Source organism: Copadichromis virginalis, linkage group LG16, assembly GCF_057382275.1.
Source record: "Copadichromis virginalis isolate Kocher_CV1m ecotype Utaka linkage group LG16, C_Virginalis_male_GT1.1, whole genome shotgun sequence".
Classification (NCBI taxonomy): Eukaryota; Metazoa; Chordata; class Actinopteri; order Cichliformes; family Cichlidae; genus Copadichromis; species Copadichromis virginalis.
In genome coordinates, this window is record NC_140633.1 from 23454149 (window position 1) to 23467042 (window position 12894).

Genomic DNA, 12894 nt, shown 5'->3' on the forward strand with positions numbered 1-12894 from the left:
GCACATTTCAAGTGCAGAATTCAAAGAGTGCAAGGACTGAAAAAGCTGCATTTGCTAGATATTTATCCAACAAACCAAAGCAAAGTAATGTTTTTATTTATCCAGGAAAATTAGACAACCACAGCTCGCTCACTTTAGTATGTGGAGCCTTTGACTCCTACGCCAACCCAACTAAAACACATTCTGCTGCTGATATTCTGTTGTCTGAGGTAGATGCCATGGCAGGTGACCAGCTGAATCATCTCTCTACTCTGTCTTCTCTTTAATAGCAACCCTTTCCTCCTACCTGTCTCTCTCAGCTCAATGCTGAGCAGAACTCTGAGCACTCATCAAAACCTTGCATTGCTACAATGTCAGCAGTGGTCCACGTTGCCATAGTGATGGGTTTCATAGCTACCAGAATGAAATGGAGAGTTAGCTGAAAGCAACTTTGATGTTGAGCTATGGATAAAGGTGCCCAATAAACACGACTTATTTACTTAGATAACTTAGGTCTATCTAGAAATATCAGGACTTCCAAACAGCTTTCATGCTTGTGGCTCTGTACCCACCAGACAAGATAGGCATAGGATGTTTAGAAATTGTACAAATGAACATAAACACGAATAAATCTGGTCCTTTTTTCTTAGTTTTGTGAGTGAGATGTAGTTTGGGCTGAGCTGAGAACAGGTGACTGACTCTGCTATTGTCAAACAAATACTGCTCCACTGAACTTGCAGTAAGTTTTAAACCTGGTTTTAACCTTTACTCTCCAGTACTCTCCTTATTGTGGTAGACTACAATGACCTGCATTGTGGAGTGCAGCACGCAGTAGGATATTGTGAAGATTTATCATTCGTCACAAATAGGACCCTGGAATCATCTGGGCTTTTTTGAGAGCTCCTTTGACGGCATGTTGACTGTTACCTGCTTAACTGATGATGAAGAAATAAAAACAGAGAAGAACTCACGTTAGGATTTGATAGATTTCTTCTGATCTCCCTTTACGTAATCTTAGGATCCAGGCTCCAGGATTTGCTTTCAGCTGGAAGTATCCCTGTTTTGGTGGAAATGGCCTTAGTAATGGCAATTAAAATATGATTCATTCTCAATCCTAGTGCAAAGAAGCTATGCTTCTGGACTTAACACAGTGCAAGAAAATTTGGGTTGTAGTATAAAAGGTTGCTGACCAGGTTAGCCATGACAATGGTGTCATACATGAGTGGGTCTCGGCTCATGCCCAGCGTAAATTGAAGTCCACGAGGAGGCTGGCCAGTTGACAGGTCAAAGCAGTGGCCCTCTAGCAAGAGGTGCTCCAGTTCAAATTCTGCTGCCACAACCCTGTTCACCTGGAAAGAAAAAAACAAAAACAAATTACAGAGCACTAAAATAGATGGGGGGGAAGCACTTTGGCGCTACCTAAATGTGAGAATGATGAGATCACTGGGTAGTAATGAGTCAGCATTACAATACCTCCTGCAAATGGATGTTATCCAAGTCATACGGGCTCCGGACTGCCTGCACCATCCAGCTCTCAGGTGTGATCATATTAAGAGTGAGGAGCGGAGTTTCTGGGAGCTCCATGAAGCGGGCAACTGGCCCTGGAGACACGGTGTCATTGGCCAAGAAAATAACATCCGGCTCCAAAACAAAGCGGTAAAAACTGTGAAGACAAGCAAAATCAAGTTAAGGGCCATTCCATAAATTTCAGTTCAACAAAAAAATAAATAAACTGACCTCAAGATCAGCTTATTTTTTTCTGTACAAATATTTCAGCCTATTATGAGCATCTTGTAATTTCACAAGTCCTTTTTCCAAAACCTTTTAGTCCTCATAACTTAGTATATGAGACAGCTACATGGCATTTCCAAGCCTAAAAGTACAGCTCTGTTAAAACACACAACAAGATCTTTTTTTTTTTTTACACACACTCCAAGTGTCACAACCTAAAGCCAGAACAATTATCTATAAGTAAGTTTGAGCATAAATATCCTGAGATGTGTCATAGTTTCAAGATCAAAAATGAAACCAATTTAACGTCTACGACATCGAGTAACAGAATCAAGCACTGGTACCCTGGATGCTTTATCTGTTATTGAATAATTCACTAGATATGTTGAATAAGTGGCTGGTTAAAACAAGTTGCAGCATAGTAAAGGTTTACTTTTTTTAATCTACTTTTAGGTATCAAGGTAATTAAATATACTAGAGGTATTTAAGAGAAATGATTCAGAGTGGGTCAGGTGGGAAGGATTCACTGATTATCATTGGATGACCTATAATATGCAACAAATAAAAGACCGAACCTTTTTCCACTGGACCGAGATAAAAATTCCATCCAAAAACTCATTGTCCTCTTCAGCAAGCACTGAAATGATGACATGTTGTGCAATAGTCTTCTTTCTGTGACACGAGAGATGGGCCCTGTTGTGACAGCTGGGTATATACAATTTCTTCAAAGTGAGGAATCTAATTCTATTACTGCCAGTGTTCCTGCTCAACCAATAACAGAACTACGTGCTGCACTCTGTGTACCTGGAAACTTCTCTTTCTCCATCATTACAATTGGTGCAGAGGCTAGCTCCAGGCTAATCTTTATGCTAATTGTTTTTCTTCAGTGTGCCCTCTGACACAGAAGACTTGTAATGAGTGTAAATAACGTGGCAGATAAACATTACCAATGCTAATTCTTTTAATTCGCAATGCCTATAACACATTTCTTATTTAGAATGAGAATTCTCAGAAGTTATTACCAACTACAGCAGCAATGTGGTGACTCCAGAGTGAGATGGGAGCAGTAGAGAAAGTTAAAGTTAAGGAGGTAAAACCAAGCACACTACAAGAAACACAGAGTGCTCATTTGATTGGTTCCAATTTGTGAGATGGCCAATTCCCCACAAGACGAAAAGTGAGAGAAAGAAGATGAGCAGCCCTGTGGTCACTGCGGCAGTCTCACTGCTATGAGAAGTACACTACTGACTAAAATGAATCCAGTGACATAGAGCAGGATTCATGTGTTCCCACCATCAGCAGTATCTCCAGGGGCGAGCTGTAAGATTACCAAGCCTGTGGCTCTAAAAAGTAAAACGAAGTAGATACTTTGCGTTAAAAAAAAGATTAAAAAATAAATAAATAATAGTATAAAATTAGTCCACTTTCAGATTTTTCTAGCGAGAGTATTTAATGATATATAATATTTTAGGACATTTCTTTCTTAAAAGGGTACTGTTTCCACAAACCACAGATCTCCAGCAACGCCAACAACAATGTGTGGCTGGGTGATCCTGTTTGTTGTTTTTTAGAGTCTGTCCTTCACCCATGAGCTCACATTTAGTCAGGCAGAAAGTGAAAATTCCATATAAAGAAAGCAAAACACAAAACACCTTTCCCACAAAGGTAAATACTATGATACATGTCTTTGTTGTTATATGCTGAACTATTAGAGGATTAATACTGCAGGTTGATTGTAGACATTTAGTTTACTTAGATCATATAATGTACTTTTATTGGCTACTTGATATAAATGTAGCAAGTCGTCAGTTACATCAAATACAGGCAAGTTGTCAGTTGGGAGGATATGGAGTGGATGGGTTGAAGAGAGTAGATGTGCCAGTGACTTGTGGAGGGACATATCCTTAATTATACTGGTACTATGTCTGGTCAATTCAAGTCATTATGAAAATCTTCCCTGGAAAGTGAAGATTTAATTCTTGAAGGATTTTTGGTTTTGGTCATCTTTCTTTTTCACAAAAATAAATAAATAAAAGCCCACACCACATCTGAGCTGAATGCTGATGAACAGTTTCAACCTTTAATTTGCTTTTTTTTTTATTACTACTATTGTTTTCACTGCATGGTTTGAACTGCAACAATGAAGGTTGTAAGCAATTTGCCCAGAGATGCAAGTGGAGGCCCAAAGCAATAAGGTACTATTATTAAGCAGATTGCATCTGTGCAGTATAAAGGACGGTTCAAGTTAGAGATGCTAAGTCTGCAGCAGTAAGAGGATACACAAACAAGCCAAACAGGAAAATTTAATTACTGTTGGAGCTAGATCTTACCTCTTGAGAGGCATCTCAGATAACTTGGCCCTGCAGTTCATAAACACCTGCAGTCTCACATTGACCACTTGACTGAGCACCTGCAGGATTCACAGAAAATATGACCCAGTTAAAAATCAAGAAACAAGTACAACTTAAAGTGGCTGAAATGTGTTAAAACACACGTGAGCCGTTTTCTTACTAGTTACTTATTATATTGAACTTTTAAAAGTTCTTCAATGGGAAAGCATAGATATCCTTACATACGTTTCAAAAATTATTTTTTCAGTTAAAGAAAAATATCTTATATAATTATATCTATAAAAAATATTATATTAAATATAGTACAATTGCATTTGCAAGATATGAAAGTTTGAGTAAATCTCAGTTCAATTACAATGCAATGATTTTCAAGTCAACTGAAAATAATACAAAGATGAATACAAACTTTTCTCAAGTTCAGTATCTGACATGTTGTATTTGTACTACAGTGCTGTGAAAAAGTATCTGTCCCCTTACTCATTTCTTTCTTTTTTTTTAAATATTAGACAAAGACACCCAGGGTTAGTTTAAAATGCAATTTTACATTTATTTAGGGAAAAGGGTGGAGGTCATTTCTTTTTTCCACACAGAGCCAGGTAGGTTTGGATAGCTTTTTCCCTTTAATAAATTATATTACTTAGATATTTTAAGCAAATATAAAATGCAGTTTTTTAAATGACGATCATTTCATTCATTAACATTACAATTTGTGAATATCAAATACATAAATGTGACAAATAGACAATAAAATAAGAAAGGGGGCAAATACATTTTCATCCATCCAACCATCCTTCCTTCCGTCCATCCATTTTCTATTGCTTATCCAGGGCCAGGTCCCAGGCACAGCAGTTAGAGAATTACAGAAGTCCAGACATCCCTATTCCCACCTGTCCCCTACTCATCCAGGTGCATTCCCAAGAAGAGACATAATCTCTCCAGCGAGTCCTGGGTCTACTTAGGGCCTTCTCCTGGTAGGACATTTCTTAAACACTTCATCGGGTACCAAATCCTCAACTGGCTCCTTTTGACGTGGAGAAAGAGCAGCTCTACTCTCAGTCCCTCACGAAAGAATTAATCTTTCCCCTGTCTACAAGAGCACAACCACCCTTCAGAGAAAATTCATTCCTACTGCTTGTGTCCATGATTTAATTCTTTCAGTCATTACCCAGAGCCTATGAGCATAGGTAAGGGTAAGAATGTAAGAATGTAGATCAACCCATAAATTGACTACTTCGCTTTTACACTCAGCTCTCCCTTCACTACAAGTGATCACAAAGGATTGATACAGCATTCGCATCACTGTAGATACTGCACCAATCCATCTGTCAGTCTCCCACTCCCACTCCCCTCTTTCCTCACTCATGAACAAGACCCCGAAATACTTCATCTCCTCCACTTGGAGCAGCAACTCGTCTCTGATGTGGAGTAGGCACTTCACCCTTTTCCTTCTGAGAACCATTGTCTCAGACTTGGAAGAGCTAATTCTCATTCCCAATGCGTCACACTGTGCTGTGCACTGCTACAGTGCGAGCTGTAGGCCACCACCAGCCAACAGCACCACGTAATTTTCCCCTCCATTAATCGGCACCTACGAGGTTCCTGTATGTTATGTTGTGTGTGTGTGTGTGTGTGTGTGTGTGTGTGTGTGTGTGTGTGTGTGTGTGTGTGGAGGGAGGGGGCTTAGGCTTGGTGCAGCCCGAAGAGATGACCTGGGTCCGCCCTTCTGTGGGCTCACCACCTGCAGGACCCATAATAGGGATCAGGTGTATTGTGCATTGTGTGTTAATAAGTAAATGGACTGATTCTTATATAGCGCTTTTCTACTCTCCCGGCAGTGTTGGGGAGTAACGGAATACATGTACCGCCGTTACGTATTTAAAATACAAAATATGAGTAACTGTATTCCGTTACAGTTACCGTTTAAAAAGGTGGTATTCAGAATACAGTTACTTTGTTGAAATAAATGGATTACACTGCGGTACTTTCCTGTTTCATATTGTCGCGGGTCAGGACTGTTTCGGTTTTGTTTGACAGCTACGTTCTGATGTTCCAGGCGGCAGCGTTACGGTTGCCATGGTTACAGGGCGACGCTCTCTCTCTCTCTGCGACTGTGTGTTTCCTGGGTGAGAGAGCGCCTTTTCGTTGTTGTTGTTGTTGTTGTGCTAAGCTAACAGGCAGAATGCTACAAGCATAGCTCTAAAGAATGTAGCATCATGGGCAGTGTAGTCCGTGTTGCAGGGAGAATGGACTGCCATACCCGTTATGGGTCTGTGAGCGCGAGGAGGGAGAAAAAGGGGAGTGGAAAGGTACGAGTTGTCATCGAGGAAAAACGGGAGCTGGAAGCATGTAAATATAATAATAACCACTGCAGCCAAGAAGAGTGCCTGACGAGCCCAGTTGTAAGTAAGCTATTAAGACTCGACTGTACACCGTGTTCGTGTTTTCCTCCGAAAACAATAAGTTCCGTTGGAGCAGCCTTTCAACGCCTGTCTCTGTCTCTCGCCAGAAAAGTTGACCCACACAACAAAGTAAAGCTATTTTTCGGCTACGAGCCAACAGGGACCCCGCCGTATTAGTCAGAGGTCCCTTTACTACAGTTCGGAGTCGCGGACCTTCAGTAATAGTAATAAATCACACAGCAATAGTACATTCACGTTGTTGTAAAAAGCATGATAATATATTAAGTAATCCAAAGTATTCAGAATACGTTACTGTCATTGAGTAACGTAACGGAATACGTTACAGAATACATTTTGGGGCATGTATTCTGTATTCTGTAATAGAATACATTTTAAAAGTAACCTTCCCAACACTGTCTCCCGGAGTACTCAAAGCGCAGTATACAACATGCCTCATTCACCCATTCACACCTACTCATACAAGCACTTCTAGACTCAAGTGCAAACTAACCAACATTCACACACATTCACACTCCGAAGAACGCATCGGAGGGCAACTTGGGGTTAGTATCTTGGATATTTGGTATGCAGACTGGGGAAGCCAAGGATCAAACCACCAACCTTCCAATCAGTAGCTGATCTGCTCTACCACCAAAGCCACAGCCACCCAAGTGGCAGTAAGGGGCGGAGGCCCTGATGGTACAATCCCCTGATGGTCCTGAGTTCGATTCCACCACCTGTCCGGGGTCTTTCTGTCTATAGTTTGCATGTTCTCCCCATGTTTGCGTGGGTTCTCTCCGGGCACTCGTGCTTCCTCCCACAGTCCATAGACATGCAGTTAGTGGGGTTAGCTTAACTGGTAATTCTAAATTGCCCATGTGAATGTGAGTACAAATAGCTGTATGTGTTTATGTTTTAGCCCCGCGACAGACTGGCAGACTATACCCTCCCTCTCACCCTATGGTAGCTGAGTAGCTGCCATAGGGTTCCAGCTCCAGCAACCCTGACAAGGATAAGCGGAACAGAATGGATGGCTGGATGGATGTTGTGAAAACTTTCTGGCCAAATTAATTAATGTATATGCCACATACACATTTTCTTTGTCATTTTTTTTCCAATAATTCCAATAAACAAATAATTATTGTATTTAAAGTAAAGTCTATAAAAGAATATAAAGACTAAAATGGATCCCAGTATGATCCTGAAAATGACACAGTCTATCATATTTTTTTTACCTCAGCAATCTGCATGTCTTTCTACCCTTCCTACATTGAAAGTGATTTTAGGTGTGATTTTATAAGTTCTTCCTATATCAGAAAATGATAAAGAATAATGGGGAAAAATATAAAAATGCACTACAGCTTACAGTCAGAAGGGAGGAAATCTTCTGTGCTTCTCTTGTGAGGGGGTCAACGATTGCCACAACATCATAGAACACCTCGTTCTCACGTGGAGAGAGATGAAGCACGCTGAGGAACAAAAAAAGCACACCAGAGCGAATTCAACAAACAACGTCATACAATCCTTAATCAGCAGAACTGCAAATCAAAAGACTTGCAGCTTGGCACTCCTTGAAATGATGGCATTGCAATTTTCAGGCCCATTACAAAAAAAGGAGCATGAATACTTTCCAATGAGACTACAGATCCCAAAGGGGAAAAAGAAATCCCACCTGTGGGTGTCTTTGATAAAGTGGACATCTCTTCTGACTTCTCCTTTGGGGGCTGCAGTTAGCAGGGCATCAACTTTCATAACTAAGTCACTGGCACTGAGGGGGAAAAAATCAGTTTGTCATTTTCTTTAAAGCATTTGTGTTAGTGAAGATGTTAACCAGCCCTTGCGCAATATAATATCAAGCTTTAAATAGGCAGAGTCACGCCTTAATCAGGCTACTGTACCTTAAAACTGAGAAAGTGACATTTCTTCATGACAGAATACTTTCAAACATTTGATACATGAGGAAAAAAGAAAATCCTACACTAACAGATAATTCTAGACAAACTTAATGCAAAGGTGACACAGAGGGAACGCTTAAACAGATGCACACATTTCTATCACAGACACTTAAAAGAGACAAGTAGGCCAAAAAGAAATACAAACATACTGCTTTGGCTTCATTCCCATCTGTTTAACTCTGGCTTTGACTTTCTCTGCAGAACCGCTCAGAGTAATCTTTTCCAGCAAGTGGAAATCCTCCACAGTGAATTCTTCCTGCTCTTCAAACGGACCAAGGATCTAACATGAGGAAAATAACACAGTCAGAACACGACTTTTCCCATTCTTATCTCACCATGTATTATGTACAACTTTCCCAGGGGATGTTAAATGTAATGTGATTGTGACACAGTGTTTTATCCACTTAAAGTCACGGTATTCAGTGAGGCTGCCTGGTTTTTCTATTCTGGGAGAAGAGCCCTACCACTGCAGCAGAGCAAAGTAAGATAATATTAATTGTTACTGCCATCACAGAGACTGGCCTCTTTATCCGTGGTTGTCAGCATTGCTGTTGCTGAGACATCAGTCACCAGCTCTGTACACGTACAGTGAGCACGTGTGCGCACACACACACACACACACACACACACACACACACACACACACACACACACAGCCGTGCCTGCCACTTGTGACCTTTGAGAAATAGACATGCTGATATGACAGTGCTAAGAAAGCACTCTGAAAACACTAGAGGGAAAAATCCTCCAAAAGTGCAGCTGCATGGAGAATCTTTCTCTGCTGTAGCAAACAACACCACCAGTGCTTCTTGTCACTGGCAATAAAATGTTTTCTATTCAAGAGAAGCCATCTAAAGAATCAGCTGCCTGTCAAAGTAACTATTTTTCAAGTCACAAGGAAATTGATAGTTGGTGAGTCTCAAGTCAAAAACCTTATCCCAGTGAAACTTCTTACAAGAAGAAGTCATCTTCTAGATCATTAGTTGCCAAGTTACTGTCACACTTAATTTTGAACAGGGCAATAGTTTCATTAAGTTAGTCGTATACTGAAATTAAACATCTAAAACAGTTTAATACATTTTCAAAGCTGGATGTGTTACTTTTAAAGAACAGAGGTAGATATTAATCATGTGATTAATTTTGTGTGATTTTCTAACAATACTTTTGTACTATTAATTTCCCGTGGTTTTCGGAATCTGTACAAGCTGCATTACTACATTAAGGGAGAGAAGCTTTGAGTTAAAATGAGTTGAACTGTGGCTGGCTACTTGTTCAGACTGTGATCACACACAGTTTATTTATTTATTGTGTTTCCGATTAGAATATTGGGAAGTTGCTTATGCACAGAAAATATGACACTATTGCAAACATTTGCTTCCTCCGTGTGTAGCATGACTGCAGGGCTTTTCCTGCTTATGAAATTTTCGAGCACCAAAGAGCTTTGGTTTTTGCCCAGAGAAAAATCACCAGGACTGAGTTTTTATGTAGGTGGGGTTACTTTTACTCATGAGCCTTTACCCATATGCCAAAAAATAACAGCAGAAGTTACACAGCCATAAGTATATGTGTTCACTCATTAGTGGCGTGGTTCTTTTACACCGAGGAAAAACCCTGGATTTTCTGCCATTGATCTGATTGACTGCATCCATTGTCAGTTTTTAACTATGCATAAGCTGGAGCCCACTCACCCTCCCATTGCTGATCACTGCACGCTGTCCAGGATTGAGTTTCAGTACGTCTTGACAGAATAACTGCTGAGTGCGGATAAAATCAACTTCAAGGGTGTTGAATTTTTTCTCAAAGGCATCCATATCCATGCCCTACAGCAGAAAAACAAAAGTTTGTTTACAATGTCAGATAAATTGATTGCATCACTGGCTGGCTAAGAATATGTGATGTAATCCATAGTTTGTGGTCAACTGAAATATCCAATAACGCAGCTGAAAGACATTTCTCTCATTTCAGCCTGTCCAAAAATATAAAGAGTGATGCATTGACATAAAAATGATGTATGTGAGACAAAAAAAATAAAAATTATTCACAGAATCATTGATGCCTCGCATCAGCACAATCACTGCAGTTTTCAAACATAAAATATTTCAGCCAGACCTGTCAGAAATGCACATGTGTGAAAATGAGATTAATCAATTTGTAATTAATATAACAAACTCCTAATTAAACCCCTGCCAGTTTTGTCTATAACAAATTAGGTTTGGGAGTGTGGAGGGTTTGTGGAGTCAGGTTATTAGTTTCTCCAACATTTCTCTCCTCAGGAGAACAGGTGAAATACCAATAATGTCAGCACAATCCAGTCAGCAAGTCTGTCTGGCAGCCAATAATAAACTCATATCCCTTGGCTTTGGGTCTCAAGTCACACTGCTACATCCTACCTATCACCCCATCTCTATTTCCAGCCTATTCTCTCCCAATTGTGAAAGGCTAGTATAACTGAGGGGAACTTCATTATAGTAGGTCCTAAATAAAAAACAAACAAACTACACAATCTACTGCATAACTGATGGTGAATATACTCCATCAGCTGATTTGTTGATTAGTGGCTGAGAATTTGCTTGCGTATGCACAGTCCTTTGTGGGTGGTTACTGCGCATTACAGCATGAAGACGGGAGAATGATTTAGTTCTGCCTTAAAGCAGCAGTGATGGTCAGGCTTGGCTGAAAACATGTGGATCACATAACCAGAAGCTGTGAGCAGTTGGCTATTTATCAGCTTCGGGAGACCATGTTTACACCAGCACATTTTAGTTAAAGATTCATAGCGTGTTGCAGTCTATTTCAAGTGGAACTGACAGTGAGCAGGCTGTTTGCCTGGGTGTCCAAGGAGTGTGGAGTATCATGCGTGCTGTAAATGCATTCCGTGAGTTGATGTTGAGGAGAGAGATAAGAGAATGGGCTCATCAATCACTATTTTCCTGACTGCGCACTTTTTCTCCTTTTACCTCCATTAAACCATTTACCTAATCAAATATATTATTAAATACTTATCAGTTATATCAGAGCAAAGCAACTTTCTTACCAAGTGATGCACTTGGTATGAAACTGAAGTTTTTTCTTTGGACAAGTAAACTTTGATAAGGTAGCCATGCACAAGATTCAAGTTAATCTAACTTTTGTGTGTCTAAAATAGATAGCGTTCCAACAGTTTTAACTGCTGTCTACTTTATAAATGCACACGGATTGCCAGCATCTTGCCATCAATCTGAATAAGTCTTTGTCAATGACTCAACTCAATTCAGGTCATATTCTTGTTATATTCCTATAGAACAGGAAGGGTGCTGAACACAAATGTAATAGTTATATGTAATAGTTAACAGGCAGCAAAAGATATATAGATATACAATTTTCAACAATTTATCACAATTATTCCCAGGTTTATTATCAGAGATAGATTGTATGAAACTGCCAATTTGATCCCAGTCGATCACAGACTGATATCCGACTGACTCCATCTTATGCCAAGATTTATGGCCGGTTTTAATGACAGCGTTCCTATGCTTGACAATCTTATTGTGCAACAAAAAAATAACTGCAATAACTTTATCTTACAGAATAAAATAAATATTTGACAAAGATTAACTTTGAGGACATAGTTTCCAGTTAAAAAAGGTGACAAATTAAAATGTGCGTTATTGGAGCACTGATAATATTGGAAAATGTTATAAATCACAATATCATATTGTGGGTGAAATATTGCGATAATATAATATCACATGGTGTCTGGTGATTCCCATCTCTACTAAACATCAGCATGAATATAACGCATCCAAAATATATAGATAGGTGGACTGTTGGCAGCTATACATCTAATCTATGTCTAAATTTGGAAATAGTTGGATTAAAACAAACACCTATTTGATCAAATAAAAACTCAAAGTAAAAAAAAAAGGAGCAGTGAAAAAAACAAGCTCTTATATTAGATTTTCCTCTTTCAAGGTTTGCTACCTTCAAGGTAAAAGTCAAATCATGTGGTTACAATATGATTTAAAGTAGTGATTCTAATATAAAAGAATATATATATATAAAGTCCAAACAAAATATGTGTAGTCTGAAAAGAAAAGAAAAGAAAAGAAAAGAGCATTCTTTAATCCCCTCTTTACCTGCATCAGTAAGTCTTTCATCTTGGTCCCCTGCTGGAGGAGCTGGCTGCTCTCCTCTTTTAGGAGTTTATGCACAAACTCTGCCGCAGCCTTATTCTTCTGGGTGAGGAGAGAGGCCCAGATAGCCCTGTACAGCACAGTGTTATCGTCGTAGGGTTTTTCACTGGGGTTATCTATCACCCCCACACGCACTCCAGGACTGGCCTTCTGCTTGCACACACACGCGCACACACATATAAACATAACGACACTATAATTCACAGTAATAGCAGACATGCTCATATATCCAGCTACCACATATGTCACTGATGAAGAGCTCTCAAAAAATAGTGCTTTAAAGTAAAGATCTCACCTTTTCAACCTA

The 12894-nt window shown here is 39.6% G+C and overlaps 1 protein-coding gene across 10 annotated transcripts in view; it reads right to left on the reverse strand.

The window, feature by feature from the left end:
- Positions 1 to 12894, reverse strand: part of uggt2 (UDP-glucose glycoprotein glucosyltransferase 2) — a 43975-nt gene that overhangs the window by 15483 nt on the left and 15598 nt on the right. For 7 of the 10 annotated variants that reach the window (XR_014915488.1, XR_014915487.1, XM_085433910.1 and 4 more), the window contains exons 22-30: positions 12531 to 12740; positions 10104 to 10235; positions 8565 to 8695; positions 8133 to 8228; positions 7827 to 7929; positions 4041 to 4120; positions 1453 to 1642; positions 1170 to 1328; positions 951 to 1036 (exon numbers count right to left, since the gene is read on the reverse strand). Coding sequence is in view for 8 of the 10 variants with exons in the window: in XM_085433910.1 (XP_085290036.1) it covers positions 951 to 1036; positions 1170 to 1328; positions 1453 to 1642; positions 4041 to 4120; positions 7827 to 7929; positions 8133 to 8228; positions 8565 to 8695; positions 10104 to 10235; positions 12531 to 12740 (1187 nt within the window). In the remaining 2 variants the exon portion in view is untranslated. The remainder of the gene's footprint in view (positions 1 to 950; positions 1037 to 1169; positions 1329 to 1452; positions 1643 to 4040; positions 4121 to 7826; positions 7930 to 8132; positions 8229 to 8564; positions 8696 to 10103; positions 10236 to 12530; positions 12741 to 12894) is intronic. The other 3 variants (XM_085433907.1, XM_085433911.1, XM_085433912.1) reach the window with 1 other exon arrangement.